The 20,936-nt window shown below is 45.1% G+C and overlaps 1 protein-coding gene across 1 annotated transcript in view; it reads left to right on the forward strand.

The window, feature by feature from the left end:
• Positions 1-20,936, forward strand: part of OBSCN (obscurin, cytoskeletal calmodulin and titin-interacting RhoGEF) — a 195,248-nt gene that overhangs the window by 162,726 nt on the left and 11,586 nt on the right. Inside the window, 17 exon segments of the mRNA XM_058801413.1 lie at positions 3,748-3,891; positions 3,931-4,008; positions 6,970-7,093; positions 7,425-7,558; positions 7,931-8,043; positions 9,738-9,906; positions 10,559-10,640; positions 11,107-11,307; positions 11,816-11,876; positions 12,504-12,581; positions 12,704-12,876; positions 13,424-13,450; positions 13,738-13,890; positions 14,605-14,650; positions 15,066-15,143; positions 15,999-19,566; positions 20,137-20,262. Coding sequence (XP_058657396.1) covers positions 3,748-3,891; positions 3,931-4,008; positions 6,970-7,093; positions 7,425-7,558; positions 7,931-8,043; positions 9,738-9,906; positions 10,559-10,640; positions 11,107-11,307; positions 11,816-11,876; positions 12,504-12,581; positions 12,704-12,876; positions 13,424-13,450; positions 13,738-13,890; positions 14,605-14,650; positions 15,066-15,143; positions 15,999-19,566; positions 20,137-20,262 — 5,355 coding nt within the window.

Consider the following 20,936-nt stretch of genomic DNA (forward strand, 5'->3'; position numbering starts at 1 on the left):
CTATATGTGATAAGAGGAATTTACCACTGAGCTATGGCAAAGTAGCAGGAGCACAAAGACAGATTAAAAAAAAAAAATAAAGAGAGAAAAAAGAGCTTTACCATAAATATTCAGTTGAAACATAGATCTGTTCCAAATGTATTGGGCTGCCAGTTGCAATTGCATCATTTTACTGTAACCAGGAAGGTCGAGGTGCCTTGGAGAGGGACTGACTGTGGGGTTCCTCTGGAGCTTTCCAGCAGGAACGCTGCACGAGGGGGAGGCTGAGGTGCCCTGAGCACAGCCCATCCCTGTTGGCTTCACCAAAAATGGATGTAGCCCAGACCTCCAACAAGCTGCTCTGAAAAGAGATGAGTTTCCAGGCCCAAATATCGGTGCCAGCTGGAGTCAGGTGGAGCTCATTGATCTCAGCAGGACCCTGCACTGGCCCTCTCTGGTGACAGAGATGTGGGGTGGAAGGTCCTCACACCCTGGCCCAGCTGAGCTCTGGAGAAGTGTTCATTTGTGGATTCATTTGTGGTTTAGGGAACCCAGAAATGCTCAGGCACAGCTGAATTTCTGAGCAGCACGAGGAGAGAAAGTGGAGTGAGTTTCTGCCTTGGGAAGGAATGGATGGGAGGCTCAGGGTTTCCCAGCCAGGTGATATTGAGGAGCTTGTTTTGGAGGCAATATTCCTGCCAACAGGGAATGAATTCACAAAAGGTGCTTGTAGAAAAGTTTTTTTTTTTCCTTCTGCAGCTGCACCTTGTGCTGACTAAAATGAACATATTGATTTCACAGCCTTTCACTTTCAACATCCCCTCTGGATGTTGTGTGCACTACCTTCATGATATAGGATGCTTTTCCAGTGGTGAAGGAAATCAAGCTTCCTTTATGGTACTATCCCATTTTTTATAACATCTCCTTGGTTTATACTGTTTGTTTTGTAATGAAGCAATAAGATGGATATATATATTAGTGCTTTTTTCATATATTGCACTGTACATTGGAAAGTAACAGGAACACAACAGGGAAATGCTTTCAAAGCTAAAAATGTTTCTTTTATTTTGAGCCTGATTCTGATCACAGTTATTCCAGTATCAATCTTGAATAATTCCACAGAAGGAAGTGGATTTTATTCAAATTTATGAAGATACTGCTGAGAAAAGAATTTGCCCTGTGATTGTCTTCAAAAAATGTAATATTCAAACCAAAGATAATGAGGATGTATAAAGGAACATGGAGGTTTCCTCGTGTTGTGGTTGACACTCAGGTTTTTCTAAAGAATCTCTAAGGCTGCACTTCAAATGGTCATACAACAAATAATTATACTTTGATTCATTAGCTCAAAGCAATTAACATCTGTTTACATTTTCTTTTGATATTTAAGCAAAAGAGAATCAATTGAAGGGAATTTTTAAAATCCTATGCAGGGCTCTGTTCACAAAGTGAAAGGTTTATGAGACGTTCATTACATATATTTTCAAAATATTTTCCTAGAGGTTAAAAATTCTGCTTGTAAGTGATTAAACTGTGTAGATAACTAATGACATGTGTGGGGATTTATTTCCTGTAGATGAAAAGATACAGCTGTATGAAAGATTTTAATACAGTGAATGTTTTACTGAAATTCCTGGAGGTAAATGGGTATTAATAAAGTGGAAACTTCAGTTTGCTTGAGATACAAAAAAGAAAAAAAAACACACACCAAAAAAAAGTTAAGTGCAAGATATGCTGTTAGATGCTGGGTTTAAATCAATAAATGTCTTGCATCAGCTGTCAATGGACTTGTTGGGTTTCTGTGTTCTTTGTTACATCACTTGATATTCCATCAGCTCATCCTCTTCTCCCGCTGACTTCAGCAGCAACTGGGTTGCAGTCCAAAAATATTAATGCAGTTGGGCTCTTTCTCATTTTTCATGGACAGTTTCAGGAGTGTTGAAGTGAAAAAATCTAGTTTTAGGGATATTTCCAACTCAGGAATCTTGAGTGATTCACATCCTCTTGGGTCCTTCTCTGAGACCGAGCTGGAGCTCCAAAATTTGTGTCAGTCTTGAGTTCCTGGGGATGGTTGAAGTTGTGGGGTGGAAAGGCTCAAGGCTGAGATTTTAGAGCTGGGAAAGAGGTTGTCCATCTCAGGGTGTCATCACTGTGGTGTTTGTTAGGTCTGTGTATCTTGGGGGATATTAAAGTTCCTCAGCCTGAATCAGTGTCCAAAAGAAGGAATTGGTGTAATGTCCCTTGGGCAGGGAGGGAAATGATGGTGGTAGAGCATGGGAGAGACCAGTGATTATATATAACCTCTAGATCTATATCCATACACCTGTGGATATATTTCCTAATTGAATGTTTCATGCCTTTCCAATAATTTCACTCATTGGCAGCTGCCCAGTTCACAGGACAGCACCAGTTGGCAGAAATCACAGCAGGAACACCAGAGAATCCAGGCATTTCTCTAGGAAAATATTTATTGTCTTCCAGCCAGCCCAGTGCTGATGAACAATGATGGGCAGTCTGGGACATCATGTGAGCAAATCTTGCTTTTTTCCATCAACAGATTCAGGAAATAAATATTTTGTCACCATCATGATCATTGAAAACAGAAATCAAGTGAGATGTCTTTATCCACACATAGCCTTTAACTTTATTTTCTCAGGTCTATAATGGGAATTGACTTTCTTGAGGCCAGGAAAGGAGCAGAATCAAAACTCCTATGGGGCATGCTCATTAATGTCAATGACATTAAACAAGTCAGAGCTGTTTTTTCCAAATGCTCTTTTTTTTTTTTTTTTTTTTCTCAAACCATGTGTTGATTTGAGTTTTCTCTCTTGAATGGTGAGCATCTGCATCATGAATGTGATCATTGTCTTAACCTGACCTGCATTTTCTCTGTCTTCATGATTACATGGGGGCTTCCCTAAGTACATCCATCCCTTTGTTGTGCCTTTTCAGGATTTGTGGGAGGTTTATCAGGCAGGAGATTGGGTGAGAAGAGCTCCTGCAGTTTGTGATCCCATCCCAGCCTTCTACATCCCAACCCATGAGAAATATTCAGATATTGTGAAGCAAAACACATCACCCTATAGCAAGGAGTGGCTTTTCTGCCAGACTTTGATGAGAAAGAACAGCCCTCCCTTCATCCCCTTGCCTTTCTTCAGAGTCACTGATGAGGCTGATTCCTGTTCACTCCTTTTCCTTCCCTGTGAGATAACATCTTCCTTCATGTAGGGTCTCTATCAGTGCAATGGGTTCATTTCATTGGTCTTATCCAATTTTTGGGTTGATTTTTCCCCCAGAGCATTCCCAGGCTCCCCAGGGAATGGACATGGCCCCAAAGCTGCCAAGAGTGTTTGAATAACACTCCCAGGAACAGGGTGGGATTGTTGGGGTGACTGTGCAGGGCTGGGAGCTGGACTGGATGATCCTTGTGGATCCCTTCCCATTGAGGATATTCTGTGATTCTATGATTAATAAAGGTGTTATTGACAGACCAACCAATGCCAGGTTGAGCTGGGAGATGGATCCTTTGTTCCACTCTCTGGAACAGGCCAGGTGTTCACATAGGTACAACTTTCCAAAGCACATTCTGCCAGCCTTCTTATTTTAACTCTCACCTACACTCCCTCTTTCTGGAATAAGGATTTCTCCATCAACTCCCTTCTCTAGGAGGGGAAAATGCCATGATGGCAGATATTCCTATGGGTTGGATGCTGCTGCTGTTTTCCTTTTTTGCCCTGAAGGGAGAAAAGTTGTTGTTCTTGTCTGTAGGAATGACTTCCCCCCCGTCAGAGACGGAGACTTCTGTGCAGGCCTCGCTGCAGCGTGCTGACAAGGAGATCAAGACAGCCCTGAGAAAGCTGCTGGACTCGGCGTCCCTGCTGGTGACACTTCCCCCTGGCATGAGGGCAGATGGTGGCCTTGGCCTTGTCCCTGCTGGCTGTGCTCCCTCAGAGCCCTCAGGGGCAGCAGCCGGGCCCTCTGTGGTGCTTCATGAAGCCAGCACCCAAACCCAGACTGCTGGAGGCCTCGGTAGGTTTGGTGTGAAGGTGGGAGATGTTCCCTGGGAGTTGAGAAACAGAAAAATATTGAGCATGCCAGTAATGATGTTTTTAAGCTCAGTTTTCTGTGTTTTGGGGAGATGAAGATTAAGAGAGAGGGCATTCAGACCATGGAGGGTGGGTTGGGGTTAGGTTGGATCTTATTTTGGGGCAGATTTTTCTGGAAGCAGGAGGTGTTTGAAAACCATGGCTGAAATAGAGTTTGGTTCATCATCTGCCCAAAACTGGTTCATCATCTGCCCAATCATCCACCCTCTATGGTGCTTCATGAAGCCAGCACCCAAACCCAGACTGGTGGAGGCCATGGTAGGTTTAGTGTGAAGGTGGGAGATGTCACCCGGGAGCGGAGAGACAGAAAAATATTGAGCATGCCAGTAATGATGTTTTTAAGCTCATTTTTCTGTGCTGTTGTGTTTTGAGGAGATGAAGATTTAAGAGAGGGCATTCAGGCCATGGAGGGTGTGTTTTGGTTAGGTTGGGTATAAGTTTGGGGCGGATCTTTCTGGAAGCAGGAGGTGTTTGAAAACCATGGCTGAAATAGAGTTTCGTTCATCGTCTGCCCAAAATTCAGGAATAGCGGATCTTTTCCACCTTTGGGCTTTTCCCCTGGTTTTACTTTAAGTACTTTTGGGGAGAAGGTAGGGTGAGATCCCTCCTTTACATTCAGAGAATCATCTGGGTTTTGATTTGGTGGGGTGGGTAAGGGAGGTTTCTTTATTTTATTGTTTGCTGTAAACAAGCTGGAAATGTCTTTAATATCCTGGATGAACTGTCAGAGACTTTCAGAGGGTAGGGTGCCTCAAGTTCATCTGCATTTCACTGAACCTGGAGCCTGGACAGACTCCTTGCAGCTTCTGTGTGACTAAAACCAGCTGTGTGTGTGGCTCTGTCTTGCCAGGAGAGCAATTATTTTGTCTTTCTGTTGTTTTTAAAAAATCATGGATGAACGACAACCCTTCCACTCTTCCTCTGCTTCTGCCATAACAACTTGTTTAAGCTGTCTCTGTGTCAAGTCAGAATAACTGTTCCTCACCGCTGTTAACTCAAAGGACAATGCCAAGTAAGCTTCAGCCCTCAAACTCCAGATAATTCCTTAAAAAATAAATATTCTTACTTAAAACTTAGCAAGAATAAAAGCTGTTCATGGAATCCAACCCAAAATAACAGCATAAAAAAAGTGTCAGGGCTTTAAAACCTTTTTTCCTTTCTAGTCACAAATCATCTTTGGAAATAATCCTCTGGTGGAGTGGGATGACTCAAAAATCCTTAGTAAAATGTCACCTAGCAGATTATTTCCACAGTCACAGCTACAGAGAAAATACAATAGTGAATGAGATGGTTTGGCAGGCCTTTCATCTTGTTATGGGAATTATTTTAATCAGATAGAGACTTGACACCTCTCTCTATGATCACTTGCCTTAAATAAAAAGGAGGTAAATATTTCAATAATGTTGGTGATAGAAAAGCACAATCCCACAACCTGGGATCTCTGATCCAGTAATTCCTTGAATAACCATGTTTTCCACCCCAGTGGAGCTGTTTTATGTGATTTCTAGAAACAGCTGTTCTTTTCCAAAACCAGCCAGCACCAAACATTCCTAGAGTGCTCCCTAAAATATTCCCACCTGCTGGGTAGAAGATTCCTCAGGATTTAACCTTTTCTCCTTAAATGAAAAAGGAGATGATGCACTTTATCCTATGGTGTAATTCCAATGGTCAATATTAAAAGACAATCAGGTACTTCTGGAATGTGAGATCAAACCAGGTTTTGAATCTATATCTGATAAAATAGTTAATATTAAAAGAAGAAAAATAACTGAAATGGCCTTCAAGCTGCACCATTTTTTTGTTTCATCAAGCCCCACATGCCAGACCTTGTTCTGGTGTAGCTCAGAGCTGTGCAAGGACATTTTCCAGTGGAGGTGCAGCAGTGCTGATGCTAAAACACCACCAGGTCTTCTGTAAGAGTCCGTATTACCTCCATATCAACCATATTGATATTGGGCTCTTTCTCCAGGCAGCACTGACAGAACCAGAGCACACAGCCTCAAGCTGCACCAAGGGAAATTTAGATTGAGTATTAGGAAAAGAATTTTTACAGAAAGGGTGATAAAGTTCTGGAATGGCTGCCCGGGGAGGTGGTGCAGTCCCCATCCCTGGGTGTGTTTAACACAGCCTGGATGTGGCACTGGGTGCCAGGGTTCGGTTGAGCTGTTGGGGCTGGGCTGTACTCGATGACCTTGAAGGTCTCTTCCAACCTGGTCATTCTGGGAATTCTGTGAATATCCTCAGCCAGGACCTGCTCTGACCACCAGCTCACGTGGATGTGAACTCACTCATGTCCCTGGTGCTGTCTGTGATCACAGCAATGAGTCAGGAACTGTTCTAACACAAAGCTGAATGGAAAAATTCATGTGGACAAAGCTAACACTGGGTTATTCCCTGGAATGCATTTCAGGGATGGACTTGGCAGTGCTGGGTTGATGGCTGGACTTGTTTCTAAAGGTCTTTTTCAACCTGGATGCTCCTGTGATTCCACGACTTCCTCACAGTCATAAGCCAGAACTCAGACATGGTTAAATTATCTCCCACAAAGGCTGTTTGAACCCATACTATCCTTCCAGCTCACCTCTATTTCCCTGTCCCTACCAGCTGCCTTTCCTACCTTTGTCTGTGTGTATTTCCTTACAGAACAGTCAGTTTAGCCCAGTCAGCCAAGTGTCACACCTCTGGTGTTGTCCAACCCCTTTGCTTCGTGTGCTCTTTGCTAAAATGCCAAATTCTCCTCTAACTTTAGTGTCTGCACCCAGCTGAGCTCAGGTGGGCTCAGTTCTGGCACGAGGCACACCAGGAATGGCTCCAGAGGTTGGCTCTGGGGTTTGGGTATGGTCTCATGAGTGGCAAGTCTAACCTGCCCAATTTCTGCTGCCAGCCAAAGCTCAGAGGGAGGTTCCAGCTGAAGAACCAGAGGTGCCAAAGCCCAGCCCTGCTCCTTCCAGGGAAGAGGAGGCTGCTGGAGGGGAAAGCACTCGGGAACGCACTGTTCCCATTGACAGGTAAATAAATACCCACCTCCACATATCCAGGATATCCACGTGGATTTCTGACTTTGGTGCAAGAAAAGCAAGTCCCCTGTGGTGGATCCAAACAGTTTCTTGTAGTTTGTCAATATTTTTAGAATCCTGGTGACAATGCTTTGTCAAGGAAGGGCAAAAAAAAGTTGGAGAGAAATTAATCCCCCCCCCTCCCCAAACCAAAATTCTTCCTGCATTAATTTTAAGCGAATAACTCTTTGTCTGCTGGTTAAACAGATCAATGGCAGGGTGTAATCCTGCACCTCTTGTTATGTGGCTATGCCATGATCTTTTCTCTTGGGTTTCTTGAAAGAACATCTCCAGATGCAGGGGCAGGAGGCTGGTACAGGAGAGAAGGAGACGTGGTCTGGGACGTGCACAGTGAAGTTTACATCGAGACCACAGAAAGAACTCGAGTGTATAAGACTGAGGAGAAGACTCCAACAAGTAAGACCAAACCCTCTTTCCCTTTCCCATGATTCTCACTGTCTTCTCTTTTGGTAACAACTCCTGACTGTTTTTTTTTTAAATTTATTTGATTTTTTTAAATTACTTTTTTTAATTTAATTTTTTTAAATTTTTTGAGTGGTAACTGTTTATTAAACAAAAAGTAATAGGTAAGCGTGAAGACAAGCCTAAAACTAATGCTAGCGTGAACAACCCCAAATATATTGCTGTTGTACCTCTTGATTTGACTTTAAACTACTGTTACATTCTAAATAGTCTGTCCTATAAATTCCATTAACTCCAACCCTGTCAGCATGTTGGGAAAGAAGTTTCAGTTTCATTTGCATGCAGCAAATGCTCTTTTCTCACCAGGTCCTCCTTACATGCAAGTGACAATAGAGGATGTGCAGGTGAACTCTGGGGAATGTGCCAAATTCCAGGCAGTCATTGAAGGAACCCCTCAGCCCACAGTTTTGTGGTTCAAGGTGAGTGCAGACTCATTCCTGGCTGAGAGTCAGGACTGCAGTGCACAATTCCACAGGGAATTTCATCTGCTCTTTCCTCCCACACCTCTCACACTGACTCTGGATTGTGTCTGTAGTTTATGGAACCAGCTGTTCCCAGTGAACCACCACCTGTGCATCTCACCCTGTGTTGTCACCCTGCAGAGAGGGCAACCAAGATGGTTTTGGGGATCAAAAAGAGCACAAAGAGAAATTGTTTCTACCTGAGTGCCACTGATGTGTGCTGCAGTTTGGGGGCAGGACTGGGATTGAGTGGTTTATCCCAGTTGTCAGGTTTATTGTGACTTCCAGGCTCTCTCTTTCCTGTAACTACTTAGTAAAATCAATGTGACTAAGGACAATGAATATTCTGTAGAAGGGAGAGAAATTATTTATTATCCCTTAGAATATTGTTGTCATATCTTGCTAGAGCCCTCCCTTCCAGGCTGAAGAGCCCCAGTCTGCTGTCAATATACTCATCCTGAGGCTTTTACAGAGGACATTGATGATGATGATGTACCAAATAGTGCCACATCATGGGCAAACCAAGCATTTATCAAATTATACTCTGTGTCTTATCCTTCATTTCTTCCCTAATAATTTCTAGTATCTGGTACCTTTTAGCTCCCACCAAGCACTGAGCTGGTGCTGCTGTGGAGTGATTTACTCCAACTTAAATTTTTGTTACAGTTTTTTTAAGGAAAACCTTAGAAACAGAGATTTTATGTGGGAAAACAGGATTGCATCACTTCATATTTGTGGTATAATATACATATATGTACATATTATAGTATATTTTTTTATCTTGCATTTTTCTGTCATAGGGACCTTTTGCAATTTCTCACAATCTGCTCTGTGTCACACACACTCCGTCCTGCCCCTTTCTTCATAGGATTTATGAAAAAAATCCAGTATCACAGAACCATTAAGGTTGGAAAGACCTCCAAGGTCACTGAGCCCAACCTCTGACAAAACACCACCTTTTCAACCAGACCCACATCCAGTTGTTTCTTGAACACTTCCAGGGATGGTGATTCCACCACTCCCCTGGCAGCATTTTCTCCTCATTTATGTGAGGTTCTCCTCATTTATATGAGGTTTGCTCACATAAATAGTCTGTGTTGTAGCTCTGCTCCCATATCTTGCTTTTGAAGTGATGCTTTGAGAAGGCTGCCCTAGAACAGAGGCTGGACAGAGCTAAAGAATAAAGCAGGAATTTATTCAAAGGCCTCCATGGCTCCAGCTTGGGCAGCACCAGAGCCCAGCCAGGGCTGCACCCAAGATGAACCAAAATGGCCCCAAAATGCACGAGCGCTGCCGGGGTCTCTCCCTGGGATCAGTTCTGCTCCATTTGCACCTTGCAGTTCATTGTCCCATTCCAGCTTTAGCCCAGGCAGTCCCACCCTGCTTGTTTTTCTCTCTCCAGCCCACGGTGTTTGTGCTCTGGGGCTGAGATTTGGATCATTTGTCCTTGGTGCCCAGCTGGAGCAGGAATTGTTTTGTCTCCCTGCTCTGTGCACAGAGCTCACCATGCCCTGATGTGAAGCTCAGAACTCCACACTAAAGCAGCTCAGAATCTGAAAAACATAAAAGCTAAACCTGAGGCATCAGAAGAGCAGAAACATCTGTTTCCATCTTGACTTTCCCAGTGCCAAAATGTCATTTCCTTCCCTCAGGGCACTTCACTGCTGACAGACAGCAACAGGATCCATCAGGGGAGGGAAGGAACAACTTATTTCTTAGTCGTGGACAATGCTGCCCTGGAAGATGGTGGTGTTTATACCTGTGTTGCCAAAAATGCAGGAGGGGAGGTTTTGTGCAAAGCAGAGCTCATCGTACATGAAGGTAATGCCATCCTGTCACCTGTGATGGCAATGTCACCCTCTCACCTGTGAGGGCAACGCCACCCTGTCACCTTTGAGGTCAATGCTACCCTCTCACCTGTGATGGCAATGTCACCTTCTCACCTGTGAGGGCAATGCCACCCTGTCACCTATGAGGGCAATGCCACCCTCTCAGCTGCAGGAGTTGTCTCCACTGCCATGGCAGTGTGTAATTTGTTGCAGTCATTATTCTGGTACCTGTATGGAATCTGTTCTGGGTTCCTGTGTAGCATTTACATATGGCCAGTCTGGCAGGATCCAGGATAAAATCAAATCACAAAATCCCAAAATTGTTTGGGTTGGAAAGAACCTTAAAGATGCCCTAATTCCAAGCCCCTGCCATGGGCAGGGACACCTTCTGCTATCCCAGGTTCCTCCAAACCCCATCCAACCTGAACACTTCCAGGGATGGGGCAGCCACATCTCTGGGCAACCCCAAAGTTAATTTTAACACATTCTTCTTATCAAACAACTCCACTTAATTCTCCTTCAAAGTTTAGAAGACCCCTCCAATTTTTCCTGCCTTAAATTGTCCTGTAATAATAACTTTGCACACTATTAGCAAGGTATTGTTGTCTGAATATTCACCCTTTTGTTTTTCTTTATTTCCACAGCTAAGAAAGACCAAGAAGGGAAGAAAGTGGCCACCAGGAGAAAGCTGCACTCCCATTATGAGGTTAAGCAGGAGATTGGAAGGTAAATAAATTTTCCAACTCTACAGCTAGGGAATTCTCATTGCCCATTTGAGCTGCTGAGGCAGAGGTGGGTCCTGAGAAGTTGGAGATAAAGGCAGAAGGGGGATGTCACTCCAAGGTGTGCTGGGGCAGCTCCAACCAGAAAAAACATCCAAAGGCTCACAGATTAGTGCCTGGATGTGGCTTCTTGGCAACAGGAGTATCCCAAGCCCGTCACATCAATCTGTCCAAGGGATGCAGGAGCACCAGCACGAGCCTGCATCAGCTGCAACAGCTTTTCTCTTCATGGGAACACCTTGCTTCCCTTTGGAGACAGCCAGGAGAGGGCAACAGCACCTCACACACAGCAAAACGATCTTCTCCTGCTGGAGAAGTGAAGGACAGAGCAGCAGGGAGCTGTCAGAGGCCAGGCTGGGGGAAAATCTCTGCCCAGGTCTGATCAGGGCTTGTCCTTTCATTCTGCACAGGGGCTGCTTCAGCTTCGTGAAACGGGTGGTGCACAAAGGGAACAGGGTGTCCTGTGCTGCCAAATTCATCCCTCTGAGGAGCAAAACCAAGTCCAGAGCTCATCAGGAGAGGGATATTCTTGCCTCTCTGTCCCACGACAGAATTACCAGGCTCCTGGATGAGTTTGAAACACGAAAAACACTGATTTTGATTCTGGAGTTGTATCCTTTTCTGTGCAATTGTCTGTGGAAGAGCCTGGGTAGTACTGGGTAGAGCTTTATGAAATAGCCAAGTAATTAATTTTTTGTTTGTTTGTTTCTTTCTTTCCTGAGTGAAAAGGGCACACACAATTCTTCTCTGCACAACAAGATAGCACAGCTCTGTGAGAGCTCCACTGCAATCCTCATCTTCTGCTGGGTGAGAAAAATCAGACTTGTATATACAAGTGTGAATGAGTCATTAAGCACCAAAATAATTTTGAAACATCTGGAAGTTATAAGCTCTGTTTCCATGAGATCCTGTCCAGGTGAGCATGAGGGAAATGCAGAACAGAAACCCCAAAATCAACAGGCAGATTTTAGCAGAAGTGGCACCAGATTTCGAGCAGACCATGATGATCCCATAGCCTGAGATCACCTCGTGAATTCTGCTCTTGGCTGGATGGAGGAGGTTCCAGAGTCAAAATAAGCTTTTCCACATGGTTCTGTTGTCCCTTAATGCCCCTGTCAGATGCTCCAGTGAGGAGCTCCTGGATCGTTTATTCAAGAAGAGCGTGGTCACTGAAGCTGAGGTAATTTCTCATTTGAAAGCACAGTCAGTTCTTTCTGCATTTTCCTTTTGGAATATGATAAATGTCTTTGAACCAGTGATAATCCATCAAAGCAGAATCAGCCTTTACAATGTGTTCCTGGCAACTTTCATTGCTAGTTGGGTTTTTTGGGGAATAACTACAAACAGCCAGGGGGATTGACTACCAGCATTGCATTCATCCTAAAAAAGAAATATTGTATTTGCTCTCTTGTCATAATTTCCTTGCTATCTGTCATCTGGAGCTCTTATCTCCCCTTATTTAGTACCACTTTATCACTTTATCCCCCTGTAACTGTACTCTATCTACTCCCTTTCTGTTTTCAAAAGAAAAGTTGAAGTTATGGTTTCTAAGGGATTTTTTTTACATCCTTGGTGCTAAAAGTTCAAAATGTTTCATATTTCCCATCTCGTAGCTAGGTGTCCAATATTTATTGGTAAAATAATTCTTTTTTTGGAGAAATTCTTAGAGGGAAACATCATAGAATGGTTTGGGCTGGGAGGGACCTTTAAAGATCAAATCTTGGTGAAATCAGGGACTCTCCCATTTACTCTCCCTGTTTAATAATTGTTCATTTATTAATTGTTTAATGATGGGCTCAATTCTCAGGTCAAACTGTACATCAAGCAAATTTTGGAAGGAATCAAATATCTTCATGACAACAACATCCTTCATTTGGACATCAAGGTAATGAGCAACGACGTGTTGGCCAAGGATTAGGTGTTCTCTGAATTATTCTTACAACTGAAAATACTCCCTGCTCTCAAGAAAAAATTCCCCATTGATTTATTTTCTTTTTCATTGAACAGCCACTGAATATCCTCATGGTTTATCCTGAGAGGGAAGACCTGAAAATCTGTGACTTTGGGTTTGCCCAGAGGATCACGCCCGTGCAGCCCCAGTACAGCAAATACGGCTCTCCGGAGTTTGTTGCCCCAGAAATTGTTTCCCAGTCACCAGTGTCAAAAGCAACTGATATCTGGTAATCTCTCATTCTCACAAAAAGCTTTTCCAGGCCCTCAATGGCCTGAATTTCCATTAGCTGTTAATTAGTAAATGGAGCAGTGACTATAACACAGGAAACAGAAAGTGAACGCTGCCAATACAAAAGCCATCAAGGTTCTTTAAAGCTCCTTCTGTCTAATTTTTTTCAGCCATAATTGAACTCTGACTGCTAATTAATGCAAAGAAGCATCTCGGAGGAGATGATCTCTATTCCAGGCAGCAACTAAAAGAAGTAATCCTAAAGAGCTTTCTAGAAAAGGCAAAAAAGTTTAAAAAAATGAATTATTTTGAGTCCTTTCCTCTATCTGTGATTTAAAAATGAAGGATTGCTTGAGAACAATTTAAGAAAATATTGAAGGAGAAAAATTAATAGAAATGGAAAAAATCAATAAATAGCTTTTAGGATTTATTATTCTAGAAAGGTGAGGAGAAGGTGATCTTGCTGTTTCAGTGGCAGGAAGAGGGGCTTGAGAAGGATGGAAAATTAGTGACAAAAATAACATTTGTGTTCCCTCTCTCCTCAGGGCTGTTGGAGTCATCACATATTTAAGGTAAATAAACCTTGGAAACATTCCCTCAATAACCCTTTGTCCATCAGAGCCCTCCAGCACTTTCAAATGAGGGACTTCAGTGGAGCATTCAGTCCTCCCATAATAAGGACAATTTATTTTGTGGTTTCCTCATTTCCTGGTTGCTCCTTACGAACATTGCAAGTCCCAGGCATCGAGCCCCTCAAGTATTTAAAAACCAAGTGTAAGCATTTGTGCTTCTATCATTTGAACAGAAAACAGAAACCTAAAACCTGTCTCCTTTCATTTTATGGTGTTCAATAAATAAGCCTCACGTGCAAGTCTCCTTTTGCTGGGGAGAACGACAGGAAAACTCTCCTAAACATCCAGAACGGGGAAATTTCATGGACCATTCCTGATGTTGTTCACTTGAGTGAAGATGCAAAGGACTTCATGAAAGGGATCCTGCAGCAGCACCCCAAGTGAGTGCCCTCCTGTGCCTCCCTCTGTTGGTGTCTCAGCAGCCACAGCCCAGCTCATGGTTTGGTTTGAAAAGGAGAAAGTTGAGTGAGATGTGCTGCATTTTTCCCTAATTCTTCTTTATTATTCCCCATTACCCAACCCACAACTCAGATATTTGCCAAATTGGCCTCTCCCTGGTGTGGTGGTGTCTTTGCTCCCTGCCTCCCCCAGGCTGAGGAGTTTCTAGAATGACACAGACGAGTGGAAAGAGCACAGACTGGTACTGAGGGAATTAAATAACATTGACCACATTCATTAAGCAATTTCAAGTACAAAAGTTGGCTTGAAGGCATATTTACAGGCATTTGGTTTTAATTTCATTCCTACTCTTTCTGCCTGCTGCCAAAGCTATTTTCACTCTGGCCACCTAAAGAGGCAAAGTCACTCTCAGAGATGCTCTGGACACTCTTGGGTTCCTGCAAAGAGCCAGGAGCTCTTCCTGAGCATCTGGGGGAGTGTCAGACTGAAAAAGGAGAATGTTTTCCCCTCAGGGGAAGAAAACCTTGAGTTGGAAGCTGCTGTGTGTCTTTTTTGTTCCTTTGCTCCAAATCAGCATCCCAAGGACACAGCCCTGAGTGTACATGGGTGTCTGCATGCAGCAGAACCTTCAGGAAGATCAGTGATTGGTGTTGGAGGGCATTTCCTACTAAAATATCAATCTGTTCTCTTACCAGATCCAGGCCAAATGCTTTGGACTGTCTTTCCCACAAATGGTTCATGGTAAGTTTGTCCTGGTCCTCTATTAGTCAATTTTCCCTAAAATCCAATCTGAACCTCCCCGGTGCAACCTGAGGCCATTCCCTCTTGTTCTGTCACATCAGTACAGAAAGGAAACTGGCTTTGCAGACCAAAGTTTATATTCCAAAGCCTTAAATCACTAAGGAAAAGAGTAAAAAATAGCTAACAGCAAAAATAATTTAATGACAGATATTGAACAGGTTCTGATTTAATCACTGAAAAGCTCATTTTGTCTGCAATTTAACTATGAAAGAACTGCAACATTTGATCTACTGTAACTTTCCTAAATTAAACAATTGTGTAAAGAGAGAATTCTTTAAAAAACCCCACAAAGACACCTCAAGAAATGAAATCAGTATTTTTTAACCAGTGGTTTTCCTCTCATTCCACCTGGCAGCACAACGTCCCTCTTGAAGCAGCCCATTTCATTAACACCAAACAGCTCAAATTCATTGTGGCTCGGAGCAAGTGGCAGGTGAGTTGCCCCTAATCTGTGTTGATTCTGTTTAGTTATATCTATTTTTAATTGCTGAATAATTTAATATTATAACTGATAATTTAATATCTGAACCTTCAAAAATCTTTTAGGCTAGAGCAGCTAGCTCAGCAGAGATCTGAGCATGGCTGGGAGTTGGGAAAAAGCCCAGGAGAGATGGATGTGTCAGGAATTAATTATCTAGGGTTTTACTGCCTGGAATCCCAAGCAGGAGCCTGTAAGACACAAGGTTGTGTCTAAGTTATGTGCCCTCAGCTGCCTTTGCAATCAGAGCTGAATTACAGACAGGTGCCAAGAAAATGCCTCTTTTCCTGAAGTTCTCTCAAATAATTGGATTGATTGCCTTCTGAACATGCCAGTTTCTCTCTGCTGGCTGGAAGGAGAGGCCCAGCTTCAATTGAGATGCCCTACATGACAGAATTTAGAGCAGAGGAATCCCATCTCCTACACTTAGTAGGTGTTCTGCTGCCTAAGTCACCGGAGGTTGTATTGCAAAGGATTTAAATCTATTTACACCTGCGAGTCTCTCATCTGATGTTTTCCATCAAAAACTCCTTTCCATCTGTTTTGAGTGGCCAGATTGACTTTGGAAATCTCAAACAGAGTCCTGTTTTCTCCCAGTCACCAAAGCAAGTGTGTTCCCTGAAGTCAATTTAATGTCATGTCAATGAAGAGGAAGATTTGGAGAGAAAATGAGGCCTGGATTGGTAACATGTGCAGGGCGTGCCAGTGTCTAGTTAGACTCATGGATGCAGGAGTTCATTTTGCTGTGTTTGCTTTCCATACTCTGACCATGTTCCCATCTCCTTCTGCTGTGTTGTGTTTCCTTCTCAGCGCTCCCTGATGTGCTACAAATCCATCCTGGTGATGAGGTCCATCCCAGAAATCCTGGAAAGGACCCACGACAACAGCTCCCTGGCCATCTCCAGACACCTCATTGAAGAAAGCACTTCATCCAGCACCAGTGGCTCCTCCTCAGACAACGAGAACTCAAATTTCCCCCAAAAGAAGCACTTTGGCTCCACCCCTGAACTGCACTTGCCCGTATTTGATGCTCCGAGCCATCCAGAGCCTCTGAAACGTGCGAGTGAACGGGAGCACTCCAAAAGCTCCATCCCTCCAGTAAAACCCATGAGGAGGAAATATGCCTCAATGAAAGCTGAGGTGGGGGATAAATCACCCACAGAAAGCAAAGAGCTCATGGCAAGTATCTTACAGGAGAAAGGGAGGCTCCTTCCCAGCCTTCGGGGAGAGCCATCCCAAAAAAGTATCGCTGCTGAGCCTTCATCCCTGAGGGCTTCCACAGAAAGCACATCACTTGTGCATCAGAAAGAAAAACCAGACACACCTTCATCTGAAAAGGACAGAGGTGAAGAGGCAGAGGATGGGGCAGAGAAGCCATCCTTTGTTCCCAGGCAGAGTGTCATTAAAAGCACCTTCTACAGCCAAGCAACGGAGCTGCCTGCGAGGCCGCCTTTGTCACCAGGCAGGGAGTTCAGAAGGCACCTGGACAGAGCCAGGAGGACTTTCCGGAAGGCTGGCTATTCAAAGGTGCCCCTCAGTGGCCTCCGAGAACCCCTCCTTGAGCAGTTTGAACTGGAAGAAGAAGAAGAAGAAGAAGAAGGAGGAGATGATCGCAGAGAAGCTCTGCTGGGATCCTTGACCAAATCCGCGTCGTTTGACACGGCCAGGAAGCCCCCACACCCTGCCATTGCTGGTGGCAGCCGCAGCCGCTCCCTGGATGACTACAGGCTGAGATCCTCCAGATCCCTGAGGGAACAAGAGATTTTGGAGGAGGACTGTGATGTGTTGTCCCAGGAAAGCTGCCCTGAAGGCAGCGATCACTGTGATGTTTCTGCAAGGGCTGGCAAGGGATGTTCTGCGGGCCCAGCAGAGCAAGGGGACCTCAGGAAAGCCAGCAAGGATTGCTCAGGAGAGAAACCCTCTCCCTCCACACACTGTGAGGGGAATGGGTGCCCACCTGCTCTCATACAGCACATAGAGGGACTTCCAGCGTCACCTCACAGGAGTGAGAGTAAGAAGCGTTTATTGAAGAAGTCAAAAGCCACTGAGATTGAGGAGGACGCTGAACATTTGGAAGGGAAAAGCCCCATTCCAACTGCCCAGTGCTCAGATGTAACAGCACCATCAGCTCCAAAACATGAGAGCACAGAGGGTAAATCTGCCTCTGGCCATGCCTCTGACTCTGCTTTTCAGGAGGGCAAAGAGTCCATTTCAACCCTCACACATTCAGAAACCACCCCAAAGTCATCTCCTCTGAGTAAGGGAGGCGTCTGTCTGCCCCAGGAATCTGCTCCCACTGACACCCACCCAGATCTAACAGGTGGAAACTTGCTTGTTAAAAGGACAGCCCCAGCCCCACCTTGGAAAGACAAAAGGCAGAAACACTCAGATGAAAAGACTTTGGCTCATGGCACTGCTGAATCTGAACCCACAGAGTATGAAAGCTATGCTGCTCCAACAGAACAAACAGAAACTGAATCACTTCCAGTATGTAAAGACAAAAGTGAGGAAATTCCTGGGAAAGGTGTTCCAGCAGCTACCGTCACGCTGAGCAAACAGCCAGGTACCTTCACAGCTGGTGAAGGTGTTCCTCAGAAGCTGAAGACCCATAAAGATGTGAGATCTGCTGTCCTGGAAGATGCAGAAGCAGTTGTTACAGAAATCACTCCGCCATCAGCCCATGGTTATGAAAGCCAAGCACACAAGAAGGCTCCTGTTCACTCAGACACAGCAGCAGCTGTCCTGAAGGGAGAGCAGCTTGCTGCTCCCAAAATCCCACCACCAGGATCAGCTCTGGTCTCTGATGGAGCACAGCAGGCTCTCAGCAAGGAGGAACTTGCTGCTCTGAGGAGTAAAACCTCAGCTGTCACAGGGATTGTTTCCAGTTTGGCCCATGAAGGAGCTGAACCCCAGAAGGTTCCTGAAGGCCACGGCTCAGAGCCTGCTGCTCTGGAGAGCAGACACCCAGCCAGAGCTGCCTCCTCCCAAAGCACTGTGGCCCCTCTGGTCTGGGAGGGTGAAAATCAAGAACACCCAGAGGTGTCAGTTCACAGGGAGGTGAGATCTTTTGTGACAGCAAGTGGAAGGCGAGCAGCTGGACAAGCTGTGGCTGCTCCTTTCCCCAAGGCTGGACATGGGGTGCTTGAGCAGCACAGGGCTGGGATTTCAGATGGTCTGGAGAGTGGCAGTTCAGGTGCATTAACTTCTTCACAACCAGAAATTGCTCCAGCTGCAGCCTATGAACTGGTATATGAGGAATATCCAGGGGGTTATGGTGAGGATGGAGGCATTGCCTTAGAAAGTGGAAGAAGTGATGCTGGAGAAACTGCCCCACCGCTGCTCCGCAGGGATTACCATGGCCAGGAGCTGTCACACCACAGATCTTCTTTTTACAGTGATGAGGAGTCTGCTGTGCTGGAGGGCTTGGTGGATGAGATGGTTTCTCTCTCTGAGGAGATGGATGTTTGGGCAGAGTCAGTTTCTGGAGAGAAGGGAAGCAGGAGGCACATTTCTCCTCCCAGAGGGATGTCCTACAAAGGCAGCCAAGCACACATGGACACCTCCTTCCCTTCTGTCCAACAGGGTGGAAGAGGAGAGGTCGCTGAGCAGGATGACCTTGCAGAACCCTGCCTTGCTGTGAGTGAGGAGCCAGGAGTCCTGGAAGAGCAGGGAGCACAGACAGTTCCTTGTGAATGTGAGCACCTGGAGGACTTGGCATTTGAGACCTCCCCTTCCAGCCCAGAGAGCCTTTCCTCCACAGAGAGCTTGGACACTGTAAGAAGACACATCCCAGTGATCAAGGACACTGGCAAACACCCAGAGGTCTCTTTGGTGAAAATCAAAGACCTGTCAGATGAAACACCCAGTGTTGGCAGCGGCCCCCAGAAATTCGACATCTCAGAAGTGGAGCCTGCCTATTTGAATTTCTCAGATTTGTACGACATTGTCTATTTCCCATTTGAGTTTCTGAGCTATAAGAAGCCTTCACCCAAACCAGTTCCTAGAAGGTTCATGTTCCTTGGTGAAAGGGCAAGGTCCCCTCCTGCAGGACATCTCCATAAGGATAAAAGACTGTGCATCAGGGAGCAGGAAGACAAGAACAGGAAGAACCATTTGGAAATATCTGAGGATTCAAAGGCAGCTAACTTAGGCATGGGGAAAGGGGCAGAGAGCCATAAAGAAATGTATAGCTCCCAAAAGGACTCCAGTGGGAAGCAGAAAAGCTCCTTCCACAGCAAGCCTGGACTCTTTAAGCCTTATGCAAGGTCTCATTCAGTGGAGCAGTCAGTGGAGCAGAGTCTGAAGAAGAAAGTAAAAGCTTCTGTCGCCCACATTTCAAGAATCCTAAAAGGAAAGACATCTCCTGAGCCAGAGGAAGGTAATTATTTCCCTCAGTTCCTTTACAGATTTGCTGCCATAACTGGCCTCTGCTACAGCTGCCCTTTTTTCCCCCAGCATGTTTGAAGCTGTGGTTAGACCAGAATTACAAATCTGGCTGTGGCAGGTTCTGAATTCAGCAGTCTCCACCATCAAGTCTCTGTTACTGGCTGTCTTCAGTGCAGTCAGCTGGGTTAATCCACTGATGGAAGGGGCTCAAATTCCCTGTTTGAGGTGGCACAGAAGCAGAGCAAGGCTGGGTGATGCTTTCTTTGCTGCAGTTGTCATCTGACCATGGCAAATCCCTCAGGTTAAACTGACTGAGAGAAGCTGAAGTCACCCTGGTCACTGGACATGGGGATCTGTCCTCTCTTCTCTGCCATCCCTGGATATTCCCTGTTCTTCCAGGACACTGTTCTGTTTGCAGCAGCTGTCACAGACTTCCCTGTTAATCAAATGCTGGTTAATCAGGGAACCTGTGACTATTTATGTGTGAAGGCAGGACTGTCACTGCAAATAGATGCCATGGGGAGAAGGGTGGCCTTGAATGACTTCTCATCCTTTCTCACAGCAGAGTTTGGTGAGCTGGGAAGTGAGGCAGCAGAAAAGGAGCTGTTAATAGGGGCTGAAGGATCTCTGAAGAGGAAATCAGCACTCCCTTCATTCAAGCTGCCAAGCCTCATCCCAAAGGAGAAAGGTATTGCTGTGGCAGGAGTCATTGGTTTGTTTTACCCCCAGAGGGTGATTCAGGAAAGAATTGCTTTATCCCTGACAAGTTTCCCCTTGGCTCCATCAGGAGCATTTTCTGAAGTCATGTTACTGTCCCAGCATTCAGCAGAGCCCAGACAGATACCGGGAAGGGCAGCTGGGGAGGCTGTGGCAACTGTGGGAGGCTGGCGGCCACTGTGGAGAAACACAGAAGAAAACCTGAATTCCCCCTTTCCCATGGAGATAGGAGCAGATTTAATGCTCTACAGGGCTTTTTCTTCTTCAATATCCATCTTTCATGTCTCCTTCTCTCTTCTTGTGTTGTCTCAATCAGAGAATCATTTAGTTGGCAAAGACCTCTAAGTTCACTGAGTCCAGCCATTACCCCAGCACTGCCACGGCCACCACTAAATCATGTCCCCAAGTGTCACACATCTGTTAAATCCCTCCAGGGTTGGTGATTCCTTGGGCATCCTCCTCCAGTCCTTGACAACACCTTCCATGAAGATATTTTCCCTAATACCCAAACTAAACCTCCCTTGAGGCAACTAGAGGCCATTTCCTCTTGTCCTGTTTGATCCCCTCATCCTCAAAATTCCATAATTCAGTTTTGCCCCCACATTTAGGTGTGACCAGAGGAAAACCCTTGATGTGACAGGGTCT

The sequence above is a fragment of the Ammospiza caudacuta genome, chromosome 1 (genome assembly GCF_027887145.1).
Source record: "Ammospiza caudacuta isolate bAmmCau1 chromosome 1, bAmmCau1.pri, whole genome shotgun sequence".
NCBI classification, from domain to species: Eukaryota; Metazoa; Chordata; class Aves; order Passeriformes; family Passerellidae; genus Ammospiza; species Ammospiza caudacuta.